Below are 17,677 nucleotides of genomic sequence, written 5' to 3'. Positions count from 1 at the left end.
CTAGCCAAAAACATCTCCAATAACTTTGCTTCTTCATCTTTTCATGATGGCACCACTGCCATCTCATCTATTTCTAAAGCTGAACTCTCTGCTTAAACCTTTGCTAAAAACTCTACCTTGGGTAATTCAGAGCTTGTTCCTCCCTCTCTCCCACCCTCTGACTACTTCATGCTACCTATTAAGATCCTTTACAATGATGTTTTTCATGCCCTCACTGGTCTTAACCCTTGGAAGGCATATGGACCCGATGGGGTCCCTCTTATTGTTCTCCAAAACTGTGCCTCTGTGCTTGCATCTTGCCTAGTGAAACTTTTCCAGCTGTCTTTTGACATCTACCTTTCCTTGTTGCTGGAAGTTTGTCTACATTCAGCCTGTTCCTAAAAAGGTTGACCATTCTAATCCCTCAAACTACCATCCTACTGCTTTAATTTCCTGTCTCTCTAAAGTTTTTGGTATAGCCATGGATTCTCCCTTAGATGCGCTCATTGCCAACTTCTTTATGGGCTGCGTGGAGGAGGAAGTGTTTAAAAAGACTGAGAAGCCTGATATATATTGCCACTATATTGACGACATATTCATCAAGACTGCAAGCAGTGTTAAGCAAGACTTAAGCAGCAGCTTAAGCATCGCCTTGAAGAAATTTCTGGTCTCAACTTCACCATAGAATGCAGTGTAAACAGTACCATGCCCTTCCTCAACATCCTTCTGAAGCAACAGCAAGTGAAGTTCAATACAGCAGTGTACATCAAGGCAACTAACCTTGGGCACTGCCTTGATGGAAAGAGCAAATGTCCTGACACCTGAAGAGCACTCACACACTGCATTACTTGGCAGCAAGTGCATGAAGAAATAGAAAGGGCAACACAAGTCTTAATAAATGACGGCTTCAGTGAAAAGAACATCATCCACCAAACCAAGATCATCGATAAGTGGCATAACTCCAGCCTCTCCGAAGACTCAAGAAAGCCTGACATCACCATATACTACCATGTCGCCTTCTCCACAGCATACAAAGAAAACGAAAGAATTATTACACAAACAGTGAAAAGAAATGTCAAGCCCACAGACCTAGATGGAAGATAAAGCTTCAAATATACTACCAGCCATCTCCTACTTAGAAGCAGTCCCCACATAGAAAGGAACACAACCCAGAAGTTACACACTGTGTATAAGTTTACCTGTAAACAAGGAAACTGTGAAGTCCTCCCTTCAACTTAACATTGACATGATGATGACAAAGCTGTCTTGATGGCTTACCTGCTACCTAACATCTGAAGCCCCAAGAATACACCTACAACAACAGTACAGCACCAAGATCACAAGATAACTGGAAGAAAACACTGAAATCTTAGATATGTGTACAGATGAGATATGTCTTGCAATACTTGAAGCACTGTACATAAAAAAGTTCAATCCCAGGCTCAAAGTACAAGCTGAAGAATTACAGGCCCGGTTAAGCATGAGAAGGGACCAAGCACTACTGCCACAGAGAGAGCCTACAAGTCAAATGGTGGCATATGTGCATTATGGTGACTGAAGAACCTATGGGAAAAAATTAATGGGTTCCAGGGAAACAGAAAACAATAAAAAATTATACATATGAATATATGAAAAAAATATATAAAAATGAGCACATTTGTACTACCACACTTGAGATAACACAACAAATACAGTGTTCCCCCACTATTCATGGGGGTTATGTCACAAAACCTCATGCGAATAGCAATAATCTGTGAATATGGGAAACTACCCCTACAAAGCTCAGCAATACATAAGAACATAAGAAATAAGGGAAGCTGCAAGAAGCGACCAGGCTTATACGTGGCAGTCCCTGACATATGTTTATAGCTTAAATCATAAAACATACATCTCACATTAATGAAGTGCTTTTAAAATTCACTTTAACAAAATAAAAAACAATTATTATATGTATCATACATAATATAAAAAATTACAGTACGTTGTAAAACAAAAGGGGACTGAACTAATAAATACACTAAACCCTCAATATAACAAACCTCTACTTACTGAATTTCAGGTAGAATGACCCCTTTAAGGCTGCTACCTACCCCTTACCCTCTCTGTACCCCCCCATCACCCTTTCTCTCTCTCTCTCTCTCTCTCTCTGTTAATTTATCTGAGAGAGAGAGAGAGAGAGAGCACTGCATCACTGGCCATTGTCAAGGTCAATGGCTAACACACACAGCCACAACTCATCTCTCTCTCTCTCTCTCTCTCTCTCTCTCTCTCTCTCTCTCTCTCTCTCTCTCTCTCTCTCTCTCTCTCTCTCTTGATATAACAAAATTTCTTCTTTAGTGACCCACCCTCTCCCAAAATGTATTTGTTATATCAAGGGTTACTGTAATTTACAATAACTGAAAAAATAATCCAGGTTCTTTGGGCCAACAGACTGAACTATTTGTGACTAGCTGTGAAAATTCCCCATTAGATAGGTTAGGAAAAAAATTCATGACTACGAGAAACTGCAAATACCAAACCATGAAAATGCAGGGAAGACTGTGTATACAGTCTTCTAAGTTTCACACCTAGTCCTAAATTCTTACCATCCCAAGTTTCAAGCATTATTATTTGGAGTTTTATGGTGCTTTGACAAGTATCAATCACATTTACCTACGGCTGGCATCACACATATACATAAAGTAAGTCCCATCTCTCTCTCTCTCTCTCTCTCTCTCTCTCTCTCTCTCTCTCTCTCTCTCTCTCTCTCTCTCTCTCTCTCTCTCTCTCTCTCTGAAAGTAAGAAGAATCTTAAAGATTGCTAAAGAGAATGAGACTGATTGAAAATGAAAATGGAATTATGTATATGAGTGAGAAAGGATGAAGTGAAAATTACATAAAATGAGAGAGAGAGAGAGAGAGAGAGAGAGAGAGAGAGAGAGAGAGAGAGAGAGAGAGAGAGAGAGAGAGAGAGAGAGAGAGGTATCACTCCCTTGTCCCTTGTTTCTGACAGATAAGGGAGAGGGGAGGTGACAGGGGAAGTTTGAGACAAGACAAAAGAAGGAAAAGGAAATTTAAAAGGGAGGAAGGGACAGGTGGTAGACAGGTGAGCAGCAGGTCACACACCTGGTGCATTTGTCTTACAAGTTTTACTTTGTTATTCCTATTGAATTTTTATTAAAATTCCAGTGCTTACACAAGTGGTGAGTCCATTATGCCAGTTTTAATTTATTATTCTAATAAAATATTTATTAAAATTTATGTGATTAAATATTCATTAATATTTTGATGCATTATTGCAGTTGTACATTATAACAGCCATGTGTTGTCTTGTACGGTACTGTACACACATGCCTGCACAGTATATACGAAAGGAAATAAACAGAAATAATGGTACCTCTAGTTGCAAGTGCCAATGGTTGTGAGTAGTTAGGTAGCAAGTAAAAGATATTAAAAAAAATTTTCCAGATTGTGAGCGTATACTCAATTTACAAGTCATGTGCACATGCTTGTATCATCACTTGGCCAATACAAGCAAGACTGGTAGTATGAGTAAGAGCTCATAAAAGCTTCCTCAACATACAACCACTTATTTGTGAGGTGAGGCAGTAGGTGGTAAAGAAAGAGATACCCAGCAACACTTCCTCTCACTCACTCTCAGTTAGCAATGGACTCTTGGAGAAGTAATGGCCACACTGTCACATCCTTATTCATTTGTACTCTTCTGTGTGTTCTTTGTGTTTTTATGTAAAGTGCCCTTTATTTGCATAAGCCAAGATTTTGCCCAGGAAGCTGGCTGCTAAGGATGATGTTTGTAAGAAGAGGAAGGACATAATTACAATAGACTAAGATCATACAACATGATTGTGACTTATGTGTGGTTGAGCTCCCCAGATGTGTAGTCCATCTTTATCATTTACTTTGTTTTATTGATTAGTCTTTTATATAATCCAGCACTATTATTTGTTAGGAAAATTACTTATATTCTGTATAAAATACCATGTTAATCGATTTCTATATTATTATTTTTGGGGGATTTTCTATGGGAAAATTTGCTTCAGATTCTGAAACAAACTAAACTCACAACCTGAGGTACCACATTCCTGGATAAATTTGTGAATGTAGGGTTAAGACTCCCAACCTCACCTGAGGCTGGCTTGTGTTCCACATCTGGATGGAGCCATCTCCTGCAGCAGTGACCACACACTTAGGATTCTGTTCACTCCAGGTCAGGTCAAAGAGGCCATCCTGCCACTGACAACAGCACACCTGGCCATTACCAGGTAACCCAAGATCCATTATCAACAGACTACCACCTCCTGTAAAGAGAATTAACAATCAGTAATGACACACAGCAAGATAGCATCAACTACACCTTTTACTCAAAACAACTGAAATTCAAATTAAAACTATTAAATTTCATATCAAAACAAAGAAATTTCAAATTGAAATAAGTGAATCTGAAATATATATAAAAAAAAATCACTTTCAAACAAACATCAACACAAATTTGAAATATATATATATATATTGCTTTCAAACTAACATCACGATGTTGCAACACAGCCCACTGATGGGTCATGCAGCAGTTTTTAAGTTTTATATTTTCTTCATCATACTAAATAGAAACTGGATTATATATATAGTAAAATTGTAATTGTCAGAGTGTGTAGGAATTCATAAAAAAACATTATTTTATAAATGATAATGAATTTATTGGATTATTTTTACTTAAAAATTAATTAAAGCACTTTTCTTTTTTTTTTCTTTTTTTTTTTAAATTGAAATTTCCCTTGTGAGGCTTCAGTGATTTCCTTTAATGTTTTTAATAAAATTCCAGATAACATTTGAGCAAACAAAGACAACAAAACAAGTAATGGGAAGCTTAATAAATTGCATATCATATTCATAAACATGAGCAGTGAGACAGACATAGGTAAGACTTACCATCACATGAGCAACAGAAAGTTGATACCTTCTTTCTTTATTTATTTTTTTTTTTTTATGCCACTTTAGATCCTTCATCTGTGGATATAATTTTATAGCATCTTGCATATAATTTTTTGTGATCCGCCCTTTGATACTTCAGGGCTGTGCACCTTAGGAAATTACATCACATGAAAATTTTTTGCCAGGTCTCAGCTTTTGAAATGGACTGTTACCTATATTGAAAGGATGACTGAGTCTTTGAAATTCAGTTGCAGAATCCATTTTAGTTGAAAACAATGAAACATGTAAATATAAAAAAAGGCATGCCCAACCAAGGGTTGTTTCACTATAATGTCATATATTTTTTTCTCCAATATGCAACTGCATATTGTTGACTGCCTATCACTGGGCAAACAATTTGATGTAGCCAAAGCGTACAGAAGTACTCTAAAACACACTTAGCTCCTCTCACTTTGCTAGCTTGAGCCACACTGAAGTGACATCCAATTATTCAATCACAGTGCCGGAGAGTTTCCTGTGCTGACAGCCACAGGTTATGTGTTAAAACAACAGAATTCTGAAGATAAACAGCTGATTTAAATTAAAATTGAAATAAAAAAAATGTTACATGCAATTTAAAGCAGAGATTGTGCAACATATGAAAGTGTGTATTGAAAGCTTTTATTATATACTTGGCATCCAGAACACACAGCAATAATAAAAGCCATTTTAACCATCACACCAATGATGTGTCCAAAAACTAACAATCATGTTAAAAGGCATTTTGTTGATGTAATGCAGCTCAAAATTAGGTAATAACTGAATTTTTTAAAGTAATTTTGTATGCATTCAAACAAAACAAATTATTATATATTGCATCATATTTTACTTTTTCTTTCTTTTCAGATTAAATACAAAGAATACCAATTCATTATTACATAACTTTTTTTCTCTTGCATAATTACAACATGTGCACTAGCACATGAAACAGATTGTTCAAGAAACTTTATTCTTTTTTTTTTTTCTAAGATGCAAGATATATTGTTCAGCTTTTTTTTTTTTTTTTTTTTTGTGTATGTGTGTGTGTGTGTGTGTGTGTGTGTGTGTGTGTGTGTGTGTTTGTGTGGAAACACTTGACTGAAAATGGAAATATTTAATTTTTTCTTGTTGCATTTTTTTTAATTAGACATCTTTTATCTACAGTCATAATTCTCTATTTTAGTTCCCAAACAGACTTGCAAGCAGGGATGGCACCCCCCACAAAAAAAAAAAAAAATTACATATCTAAATTTATTTCTATATCATATTGATAAATAAGGTCCATATATGTACATATACATAAAAAAATGTAAAAGTAGTCAAGTCTGGCCCTTTAATTTATTGTATAGTACAAGTGTAACACGGGCTTTGTCCAGCCGCACCAACCTGTATCAGCATGACCTAAACAAGTGTTTGTTCTTCATTAATGGAGCTTCAAAATCTTTCAAGATCTAACTCCCTCATGACTTCTGGCACCTAGCCAAAAACATCTCCAATAACTTTGCTTCTTTACCTTTCCCGCCTTTATTTCAATCTGATGGCACCACTGCCATCTCACCTATTTATAAATCTGAACTCTTCACTCAAACCTTTGCTAAAAACTCTACCTTGGATGATTCAGGGCTTATTCCTCCCTCAACTCCACCCTCTGACTACTTCATGCTAACCACTAAAATCCTTCACAGTGATTTTTCCATGCCTTCCCTGGCCTAAATCCTCAGAAGACTTATGGACTTGATGGGGGTCCCTCCTATTGTCTTCCAAAACTGTGCCTCTGTGCTTGCACCTTGGCTAGTCAAACTCTTCCAACTTTGTCTATCAACATCTACCTTTCCTTCTTGCTGGAAATCTACCTAAATTCAGCCTGTTCCTAAAAAGGGTGACCATTCTAGTCCCTCAAATTACTCTCTTATTGCTTTAATTTCCTGCCTATCTAAAGTTTTGAATCTATCCTCAACAGGAAGATTCTTAAACATCTATCACTTCACAACCTTCTATCTTATCACCAGTATGGGTTCCATCAAGGCCACTCTGCTGGTGATCTGGTTTTTCTTACTGAGTCTTGGTCATCCTCTTTTAGGAATTTTGGTGAAACTTTTGCTATTGTCTTAGTCATATCAAATGTGTTTAATAGAGTCTGGCACAAAGTTTTAATTTCCAAACTACCCTCCCATGGCTTCTATCCTTCTCTCTAACTTCATCACAAGATTTGTTTCTGACCATTCCTTTGTTGATGTGGTAAACAGTCACTATTTTTCTCCTAAATCTATTAACAGTGGTGTTCCTCAGGGTTCTGTCCCGTCACTCACTCTTCCTATTATTCATCAATGATCTTCTAAACCAAACTTCTTGTCCTATCCACTCCTATACTAATGATATCACCCTGCACTTTCCCACATCTTTTTGTAGACATCCAACCCTTCAGGAAGTAAACAGTTCTCACAGGGAAGCCACAGAACGCCTGACTTCTGATCTCTCTAAAATTTCTGAGTGAGGCAGAACAAACTTAGTATTGTTCAATTCCTCAAAAACTCAAGTCCAAAAACAATAAAACCCCTCACAAAAACAAAACAAAAAAATAAATAAAATCCACTAAAACCCAAAAAACCCAATGGGTTGAGTCTTGTTTTTTTAAAAACCTGGGTTTTTTCCAAGGCACTAAAATCCACTGCTGTTTGATTATCCTTTGTATTTGCTTAAATCTAAGTGATGGTGGTGTTATGTTGGCTAAGAAATAAGTCAATAAGATATTGGATTCAATCAAGGTAAATGAAAGGGTCAATATTTTAAGAATAATTCTAGTGAGAGTATGGTAACAGTTTTATCAATGTAAACTTCCAAACTTAGCTCTAGTAAATCAAAATACAGCTTCTGGAATATTATAAAAGTGTTCAGAAGATTAAGAGAAAGTAAAACTGTAGTTTTGATTGATGATCCAAATAGGCATGTTGGTGTTACAGCCGTGTGCTGCAAACTTAAACTGGGAGGACATGGGACAATGTGAGAAACAATGCTTGAATTTTGTGAACTGGAGTGGTGTGTAAAACAGTACAATATTTGATAAAAGTCTGTCACAAAATCATCTACCATTCGGGAAATTGTAGCAGCCAAATTAATTCTTTAATGATAAAAAAAGTAAAATCAAAGTTCAAAGTTGACTGAAAGATGCTAATGAAATCTGAACCTAATGAGGAATATAGGTACATAGCATACAAATTGTGTGTGTGTGTGTGTGTGACATATCAGGTATGACTGCAGGAGAAAGGAAAAGGAAGCATGTCTCTAGAAAGAATTGAAAATCAAAGAATGATGTAGTGAGAGAGATCTTTCATTGCTAAATGTATATAACTGGCATGATAAAAGCACAGAGGAAGAGTAAAAAGTTCTAAAATCAAATCTCCTGAGTGTATCTGACTAAGTATGCAGTTGGACAATGATTGTATGGAAAAGTTGATACAGCTGTGAAAAATAAAGGACACTGTATTACTGACAAAGAGAAGGAAATAAAGCAGAATACTTAGAAGCCAAATGAAGAGCTAGAAGAGAAGTTTACAGAAAACTAAAATATAAAGTGAATGGAGAAAATCAGGAAACTTGTCTTTACTGATACTTACAGGACTCTCTATTAGATCTATGGGGTACTTAGTATGGCTTGTGTAAAGAGTGTAAAGGCCTGTCCACACCAAGAAACACTGTTTGGAAACAGTGTTTGCAAACCATTTGCAAACAGTTTGCAAACTGTTTTCAAACAGTTTGGAAACTGTTTTGATAAATTCATGGAAGGGCAAGAAAAGGAAAGAGATGAGTGAGGAAATTTTTAGAAAAAGGAACCTTGTATGGTGACTTGCTTCTGGCAGATTGAGAGCAGATGGTGCAAGTTTCACCATCTTTGTTCAAATGTCCACGACTGATTTTGAAATACTTTTACAGATGGTGGCTCCCATATGTTAAAATTTCAGATTTTACAATAACTAATTTCTTAAATTCTGACAAAAGATAAAAATTTCATATCTCCAGAAATTACTGACAATCTGGCAATACTACTAATTCATCATCACCACACACACACACACACACACACACACACACACACACACACTACTATGTTTACTATTCTGAATGGGAAACATACATGTGAAAGATTGTTTTAAAACAGTTTGCAAACTGTTTCCACATAATGAGCAGAGTTGCAGTCAATTGAGAGTAGACTGATTTATAGCAAATCACTGAACAACATATGCAGGATCACAAAAAGGAAACAGAGGGAAAAAAACATGAATTGAGTTTTACCAGTTTTGTGATAAAAAGAGGTAGTTTGGCCATGTTGAGGAAATAATGGTGTGTGGCTTGGTGAAAAGGCACATGCAGTTGGCAAAATTTTATGGAACTAAACCCAAGGAAACTTGAGATAAGTGGTGTGGAAAGACTTCAGGGATCTTAACTTTTGTAGGACAGATGAGGGATAGATGATGGGTTGCCTCAGCCTGGCAACCTACCATTAGATGTAAGATGTAAGCATATAAGGAGCCTTTGAAAATAATTGAGATTAATTACAATAAAAAAAAAAAAGCACATTCCCATTACCTGACAGTCCAAAATTTTGTCCTGCAGCGACAGCAATAAGACTGGGGCTGAATGGGCTGAATTTAACACTGTAGCCATGGTGACCTGGGGTGTGCAGGAGCCTAATGTTGCCTGTTGCAGACATCATCTTGACAGCTTTAATGAAGAGCTGAAATGTAAAAAACAAAATATTAAAATTTCAAATCTGAGAAACCTTAAGAAATTGCATTTTCATTTAATGTTAAGCTATATTTTTGTCACTGAGTATAAGTACAATAATTTATTTTCATTGGACCAGTTCCACAGTTTTTAATTAAGCTCCTAAACCAAAATATTTCCCATGACGGTAAGTGGCTGAATAAATAGGAGGGCACTGGTTCCACAATTTGTTATGTTTTCATTTGGGCACTCCACAACCTCACTGGACTTACAAAAGGTTTGGGGGCTCACAGCTAAGGTTGGCAAGTGTGTCACTTAATCAGCAGTTGTATCATGAGCATGTAAAAAAACATAAACAAACACCATGGAATGATGTCAACATGGCACAAGAAAGAGTGATGTCTGTGTCCATAATTCATGAACAGAATTGTGAATTACAATCACATGAAAAACACTAATAGCCAAAGCATTCTGAAATTTTTCAGTGAGAAATTAATCAACCTCTGGAGACAGTCTAACCTAGCCAAACTGAACTTAATCTTGGTTGGTTGACGGCATTCTAAAGAGACTCGAATCTCGAGTTAAAAGAATTTTCCCTTGAGGCAGTACCATTGCCAGTTATCCCAACAACAACCAATCCCTGAGTTAACCAGTTGAAATAAATAGGATGGCTAATTAGTGTTCCCTTCACAGTAAGTATTACATGAAAATGCAGCAACCTCACAGGCATACATAGTTGCAGCAACATGATATTTGCCCCCTGTCATTTAAAGCACATTAGCTGAGACATGCTGCACCCTTAAAATATTAAAACAGAAAAAGAGAAATTAGCAATATCAGTTACTAGAAACAATCCCTCTTTACGCTGAAAATTACAGTGAATGTGGGTGTTGTGCACATTATTGGTGTGGCTGAAACAAATTACTTATATAATTTTTCTTTATTTTTAAAGAAAAATTTGTTCTGAATATGATTGTTCAGGATACAAACTGTCTGCTTGAACAAATTAAATTCATGTTCTGAGGTTTTACTGTACACCCAACATTCTTGACCTCTCACATTTAATCCTTCTGCTTATTCTGCCACTACTTACTGATGTTTTCCACGCCCTCACCGACCTTATCCATCAGAAACTTCATGGACCTGAGTCTGTTGTGGCCACTCTACTGGTGATCTTCTGGCCTTTACTGAGCCTTGGTTGTCCTTCTTTAGGGATTTTGGTGCAACTTTCAATGTTGCCTTAGACATCAAAAACATTTAATAGAGTCTGGCACAAAGCTTTGATTTCCAAGCACCCTGCCCACAGCTTCTATCCTTCTCTCTGTAATTTCATCACAAGTTTCCTTTCTGACCATTCTATTGCTGCTGTGGCAGATGGTCACTATTCTCCTCCTAAGTATATTAACAGGGGTGATCATCAGGATTGTGTCTTGTTACCCATTCTCTATTATTCATCTATGATCTCTCTCGCTTTACATCCTACTCCTACACTGATCACACCACTCTGCACTTTTCATATACAGTGAGGTTCTCAGCATACAACATATTTGACTTTGAAATAACATGCTATCTCATCCCAGTTTTGGTATACGACCAACTCATCACTTGGGTGAGTACAAAAATTTCTTGTGACTTAATTGGTACATTTGAAACCATAAACATATTATAAATTTTCGGGTAAAAGGTACTGTTTATAAACATTTTACTGCACTTTTTAAGTGGCAAAAACATTTTGTTTATTATTTGGGTTTTTTGAGAATAAAGCCTGGTTAATCTGGATATCAGGTAAGTGTTACATACAAGCACAAAACTCACATGTCATGTGGAAGGTTCAGTGACCTTGCTGTAATAGAACTTGAGAGTGGAGAAATTCAACATTTTCTCAGTCCAGCGAGCTCTGCACCAGTCAAGAGTAAACAACAAAATGGTTTTCTTTCATTTATAACTGGGATTTGTGGGTAGCAGCATATTAGGATTTCATGGTATCTATAGAGCTGATCCCTCCAATCATACGCTGCCACTCATAAGACCATTCATGAAGCCACCAATTACGACTTTCACAGGTTCAGTTACACTTTTCATTTGTTTTAGAGATGTGTCAGGCGTTCTAATAGAGACTCACTGTCACTTGTTTTTATGGCTACCAAGTGGAGGGAGGTGAAGCAAAGTGCCAGTGTTCAGCAGGGAAAAAAAAGTCATTATATGGGATATTTAACAATAGCAATGTTTAAGATGCGATATACAGACGTAAAGAAGAGGCTCCATGTATTTATTAACAAAGCTACCAAAGTGTACCCACCTCCATTGGGGGTTGGGGGTAATGGGGGGAGCAGACTTATTATCAAGAAATAGCAAAGGCTTTGCCAACTGAATGTTTTTGCTTCTGGCAGCAATTCTGGAATAGAGTAATCGATTTTTTTGTTAACATTTTCTTGTAGAATTACCTGTTTTGAAAGAATTTGATATTTCTTTCTGTGATAACCTCAGTAAGAGAAAAATACTGAGTTTACAGAAAAAGTTTTTTTTTTTTTCAAAAGCAAAATCTAACAGAAAATAATTATTTAATCATCTTACATGATACACTTTCCCAACCTAACCTAACCCAACAAACTTAGCCTAACTAGCCTAACCTAATTTTTATGCACCCTGCCAGCAGGAGGAATAGCTGCTAGAGGAATTTTTTATTTAATTATTTATAATTGGAAAACTGAAGAACAATTTCAATAAAAAATAAAAATCAAGTGATGAAGGGTAGTGGAATACATAGAAAGATAAGTATTGTAATTTAACAAGAGTAAAGATCTGCAGATGTCATTAATATGAATCATAATCCCCCATATAAGTAAAATTGCAAAAATTTTCTATAAAATACAAACTATTGCTATCAACTGTAAGCTTTGGGAAATACAGGTGCACTGTATGTGCTCATAAATGAAGGAAATTGATTGGTGTGGGAACTGATGCAATGCAACACTTTCTACTTACATATAATAATTTTATATAGCTGATGAGTGTTGTTGCTGTTGCTGGGCATGGAAGATCTAGTGATCCTTATGAGCTTCGGTGGAGTTCAGCGAAGTTAACGCAGGCGTGGGAGGGCAGTGCAGTGCGGCGGGATAAGAATCGCGGGCAGTAAAGCAGGTAGTGCACAGTGGTCTCGGAGACGGTCCTGCAAAAATACTAAGTGCTAGATATCTTTCGGTTCCCAAGGACAGTTATGTTTAGCCTCCAGTCTCCACAACACCTTTCATTACATGTTGCACAGACAAACACATAATAAAACACAGACCAAAATACATACACAATCAAAGATTGTCACGTGCCTCTAAGAAAATAACAACAAATGTTAAAATAGTCTTGATTTTATTTACGCAAACACTTCCCCCTCCCCATGACTTCCTTCTGGCCAATCAGCAAGACCCTTCCACACCGCCTTGGTCCAGCACGTAAACATTGTTTGTTGCCAATTAGCATTATATAAAACAGCATATCTGAACTGTATGATGTAATAAAATTTATATCCGTCATAGTTGTATACATCTAAACATTTATATAATTCGTTTCTCACCATGAAACATACAATTATCAAGAGAACATATCGATGTTGAGACAGTACTACGTTTAGGACAAGGCAGTAAGTACAGTCTCAACACTTGTGTTCCTAAAATTCAGTTTAATGTAATACTGTAATATGGTTTTCTTTAGTTAAATGATGAAATTAATAATGGAATACCATCAATATAAGTAACAAAAGAACGACTGAAAGTGGTGCAATGGATCGAACTACTCTATTGTTCTCCCACAGGCTGGGTTGTTTGTTGTTGCATTTATCAACGTACCTATCATAGTCTAGTCTGTTATACTCTCCATGGTTATATTATATAGGCTAAGTTTGCCCATATATAAACGTCTCAGGAAATGACCCATAAAGCAGCAGCAGCAACAGCAGTAGTAGTAGCAGCAGCAGTAGTAGTAGTAGTAGTAGTAGTTGTTGTTGTTGTTATATTATTGTTGCTGTTGTTATTATTATTATTATTATTATTATTATTATTATTATTATTATGATTGTTGTTGTTGTTGTTGTTGTTGTTGTTGTTGTTGTTGTTGTTAGTAGTAGTAGTAGTAGTAGTAGTAGTAGTAGTAATAGTAGTAGTAATAGTAGTAGTAGTAGTAGTAATAGTTATTGTTGTTGTTGTTGTTGTTGTTGTAGGTGGTGGTGGTAGTGGTTGTGTTGTTTTGGTGATGGTGGTGGTATTATTACGTTTAGCATTTTGTTGAATAATAGTCTCTAACATAGAAACTCGATTTTCATACTCTGTAACAAAGCCAATGTAAGTATAGAACATCATAGTTAAGTGATTACCTAGGTACTTCCAGCATTATTATGTTTGAGATCAAATTTAAAATTTCGCGCTTAAATTAAAATATTTGCAATAAAATATTGTATTCCACATATCAGTTCATTCAGAGCATTTAATAATACATATTAGAGACTTTAACTCTATATATTCCAATCTTTTCATAAATAAAGACAGTCTTTTTGCCTTGAGGTGAACCCGGAATAGAATCGAGATTCAAAAATTGATTCGTCTATTGTATGTAACACATACCGTGATTGGTCGGCGGGAGTCTTCTGTTTGGTAGCTCGCATGGCAAGACACATCGATAACTGAAAGCCACCTGCGATCATTTAAATTTGAACCTTCACAAGTGCCAGTTGAAACTGCTGGTTGACATTATGACTCTAAATTAAAAAGGCTAAAAGTTGCTGGCGTTGGTGGAGTGAATGTGTGGACTGTGGTGGCAGCGGTGGCCACGAAGAACCGAGGCGTGGAGTTAGTCTCGCCGGGACGGATTTGAATAGTGCCGTGAGAGCCGCGGTGGTGGACGAGTGTTTGTGTGGATTTTGACGTTTTTCGAGGATTGTAGCGCTCTTTGTGTAATCATGAAGATGGAGGAGGTGAATGTGGGTGGCCTTGGTGTTGGGGTGACTGTGGATATCCAGAGGACAGACGGTGAGTACTTTAAAAGTAGTAAACTATTCACTTTGACTTGTGTTCTCTTGTTACTGGCTTGTCAGGAGCACCGCTCGGGAATCGGCGGCAGGGACTTGTAAATACTGTCTTGCTGCTAGTAATGTCCGAAGGGACCTGTGGTTTGTTGGATAACGTGTAGCTGCCTTGGGGAGACGTTTGGGATGGGTGAGGTGATGTAGGGAAAGGACTGTAAGGGGGTTGTTGGTACCTTTCATAGCAGTGTAACGTTAGAAAATTGGGCATTACCAGTTGTCTGCCGTGTGGGGCTTGGTGGCGGCACGATGCAGCATGTTGACTAGTTGAGGCGATCGCTTCATGTTTGTTCGTTGAACTGAACCATGACATGTTGCTTGGGATGCCAGATATACTGTGTGTGTGTGTGTGTGTGTGTGTGTGTGTGTGTGTGTGTGTGTTTTATCTTGTGTAAAAACACAAACGGGCAGTGACTTTCTTGCACAATTATGGTATATACTGCACACGTATGAGTGTTGGAGGATAAAGTAAGTGATAGGTTTACACATGCTATTCAAATTTTATTTTTTTTTCCTCATTCACTTGAACTTCAGTAATTAATATTTTATTTATGCAGTGGTTGTTCTTTGTCATGGTCTCTCAAGGAGTAAAGATAAGGGGTTTACAGTCATTCCAGCCACCCAGCACACTGATAGTGTGATGCTGGTTTTCCTTGTTATAATCTCAACAAAAGATCATAACAGTGGACCTAGGCTTACTTGGCCACGTCTATTTTAGAGCACTTATTAGCTCCTTTGGCCCTTGGATATGATTTATGGTCTTGTGCTCCAGTGCCTGAATGCACCAATACTGGTGTCCATCAATCCCTAGTCAGAATACACCATGTATCATGGTCCAGTGTACCATTCCTAATAAAAAAATCCATCACTGTCTTTATGGCCCCAATACACCAACTTCATGTCAGTTGATATTATATAGTATTGCAGCAAACTAAAGGACTAACTACTTGTTTACTTATAATTTATGAACTGATAAAAACAGCTTGTTTTCTGTCACAACTGTCTCAACAGGCTTAACTGCCTGTTTGCAGGTAATTTGTTTACCAGTTGTTTAAAACTTACATCAGGTTAAATGCAATATCTTCAGTATGTCGACCCATTTATCATCATGCACAAGCCATGCATTGTTATAACAGCAGTGTTTGACAGCATGTAAATTGTAATTCAGGTCTGTTAACAATTTTTCATACTTGTATGTATGTTTGTGTAGGAGTGAGGCATGCTTGGACAATGATCAAAGACAAGTATATAGGTAATGAAGATATTGTTAAATACTTTGAATATTGGAGGTGGTCTATGTGATAATAGTGAGAATGAAGATAAACTACATGGGTGAGGTGTGGTGTGTTATGATGGTGATGGGGAGGGGTGTGGTATTGTGATTGTGGGATAGGAAGTTTGAGCTAATCCCTGTCAAGGGGTTAGCCTTTCTTCAGTGTCAGCATGCCTGTGGAAGAAGTCATTCAAGTTTGTGAGATGTTACTCACCAACAAAATTTCTACTGATGTGATGGTGAATGCTGATGCCATATCATGTTGTAGAAGGAAGTTCAAGAAAGGGATTTGATTCCAGAGATAACCTTGCATTTCAGTGTGTCCAAACACAGGAGATGATATTGGTATCAGCATCATGGATCTGCAGTGTTCATGCCAAGAAGAAAAGGTATTGCACTGTGTCATGACAGCAAAATAACACCATCAGAAGTCCCAAGGAACACAGCATCATGGATCTGCAGTGTTCATGCCAAGAAGAAAAGGTGTTGCACTGTGTCATGACAGCAAAATAACACCAGCACTGTGTCATGACAGCAAAATAACACCATCAGAAGTCCCAAGGAACACGACTTCCAGTTGAAACAGCAGCTAGAGGAAAATATGTATAAATCTTGAGAGATTGTCTCTTGAGACTTTTAACTGTTTCATGTATACTCTTGAGACTTTCAGCAAATGATATTTAACTGCCAAAAATATCTAACCAGCTGAGAACTGCCAACCATGCCTATAACAACAGCCGAGAGCAAAGGATCCCGCTGGCCACTGACTTGAAATTTGTGATTTTTGCTGTCCACATCCCAGGTGGGCTCATTAGCAGTATTCACCATTTAGGTCACTGTTACTTGACATTTGCATCTCCTACATTCTGATAGTAAATTCAGGCTATGCAGCTGGTGCATTTCAGGCGAGGCTGGTGGTACATTTACATAGTTCCCAAACATTTTGGTATCATCTTGGTGAGGTATGTATATTAGCTCTCAGAGAAGTTAATAGGGCTTTCAAGGCTGTGATTCTAGTGATGGTTTAAACAATGGTTCTGCTCCATCAATGAGAAAAAAGATCCATGAGAATCAAACTAATCTTTGTGGACTTTGAAAGTGGTCCTTATGTGATCCCAAATAATTTCACAGTACAGGCCTTTGTTAGTTGTTTATCAATAATTTACCAATAAACTACTCAAATATTTTAACTTTCACACTTCTCAATAAGAATCTAGTTAGTGTACATTGCGTACTTTTTCTTTGAGGAAAACTGTATCCTTATAATGATGAGACAAGTATTTTGGTAATCTTGTGATGAATTATTGTTCTCCTAGTAATTTCAAAATCAGTTTCTCTCTCTCTCTCTCTCTCTCTCTCTCTCTCTCTCTCTCTCTCTCTCTCTCTCTCTCTCTCTCTCTCTCTCTCTCTCTCTCTCTCTCTCTCTCTCTGACACATTTTCTTAAATTTTCAGATTTGTTTCCTAACTTCTTTAAATATTAAAGCATTTTTTGTCACAGTTCATTTATGAATCCTCATTTATTAAATTTACTTACTTTGAAGAGTAGATATGGTACATTCACTTTCATCTTGAATATGGAAGTATCATAAACACTGATGAGAAAATGTTCACAAAAGGATTTTGTTAGCGTTAATTTCATGAGGCAAACATTTTTTACACCATCTGAGCACCAAAATTTGGTATCCAG

The 17,677-nt window shown here is 37.0% G+C and overlaps 2 protein-coding genes across 3 annotated transcripts in view; one reads left to right on the top strand and one right to left on the bottom strand.

Annotated features, from left to right (window-relative positions):
- LOC135105061 (peroxisomal targeting signal 2 receptor-like) overlaps positions 1-13,082 on the bottom strand; it is a 34,338-nt gene extending 21,256 nt beyond the window's left edge. The window contains exons 1-5 of one of the 2 annotated variants that reach the window (XM_064013001.1): positions 12,950-13,082; positions 12,634-12,817; positions 11,948-12,043; positions 9,511-9,658; positions 4,105-4,277 (exon numbers count right to left, since the gene is read on the bottom strand). In XM_064013001.1, coding sequence (XP_063869071.1) covers positions 4,105-4,277; positions 9,511-9,658; positions 11,948-11,953 — 327 coding nt within the window. In that variant the 5' untranslated portion in view covers positions 11,954-12,043; positions 12,634-12,817; positions 12,950-13,082. The remainder of the gene's footprint in view (positions 1-4,104; positions 4,278-9,510; positions 9,659-11,947; positions 12,044-12,633; positions 12,818-12,949) is intronic. The other variant, XM_064013002.1, reaches the window with a different exon arrangement.
- A 1,210-nt stretch (positions 13,083-14,292) lies between these two features.
- LOC135105059 (kinesin-like protein KIF2A) overlaps positions 14,293-17,677 on the top strand; it is a 103,581-nt gene continuing 100,196 nt past the window's right edge. Inside the window, 1 exon segment of the mRNA XM_064012996.1 lies at positions 14,293-14,663. Coding sequence (XP_063869066.1) covers positions 14,594-14,663 — 70 coding nt within the window. The 5' untranslated portion in view covers positions 14,293-14,593.

The sequence above is a fragment of the Scylla paramamosain genome, chromosome 11 (assembly GCF_035594125.1).
Source record: "Scylla paramamosain isolate STU-SP2022 chromosome 11, ASM3559412v1, whole genome shotgun sequence".
Taxonomy (NCBI): domain Eukaryota; kingdom Metazoa; phylum Arthropoda; class Malacostraca; order Decapoda; family Portunidae; genus Scylla; species Scylla paramamosain.
Note: the sequence above shows the minus strand (reverse complement) of the source record. Positions and strands in the feature narration are given on the sequence as shown.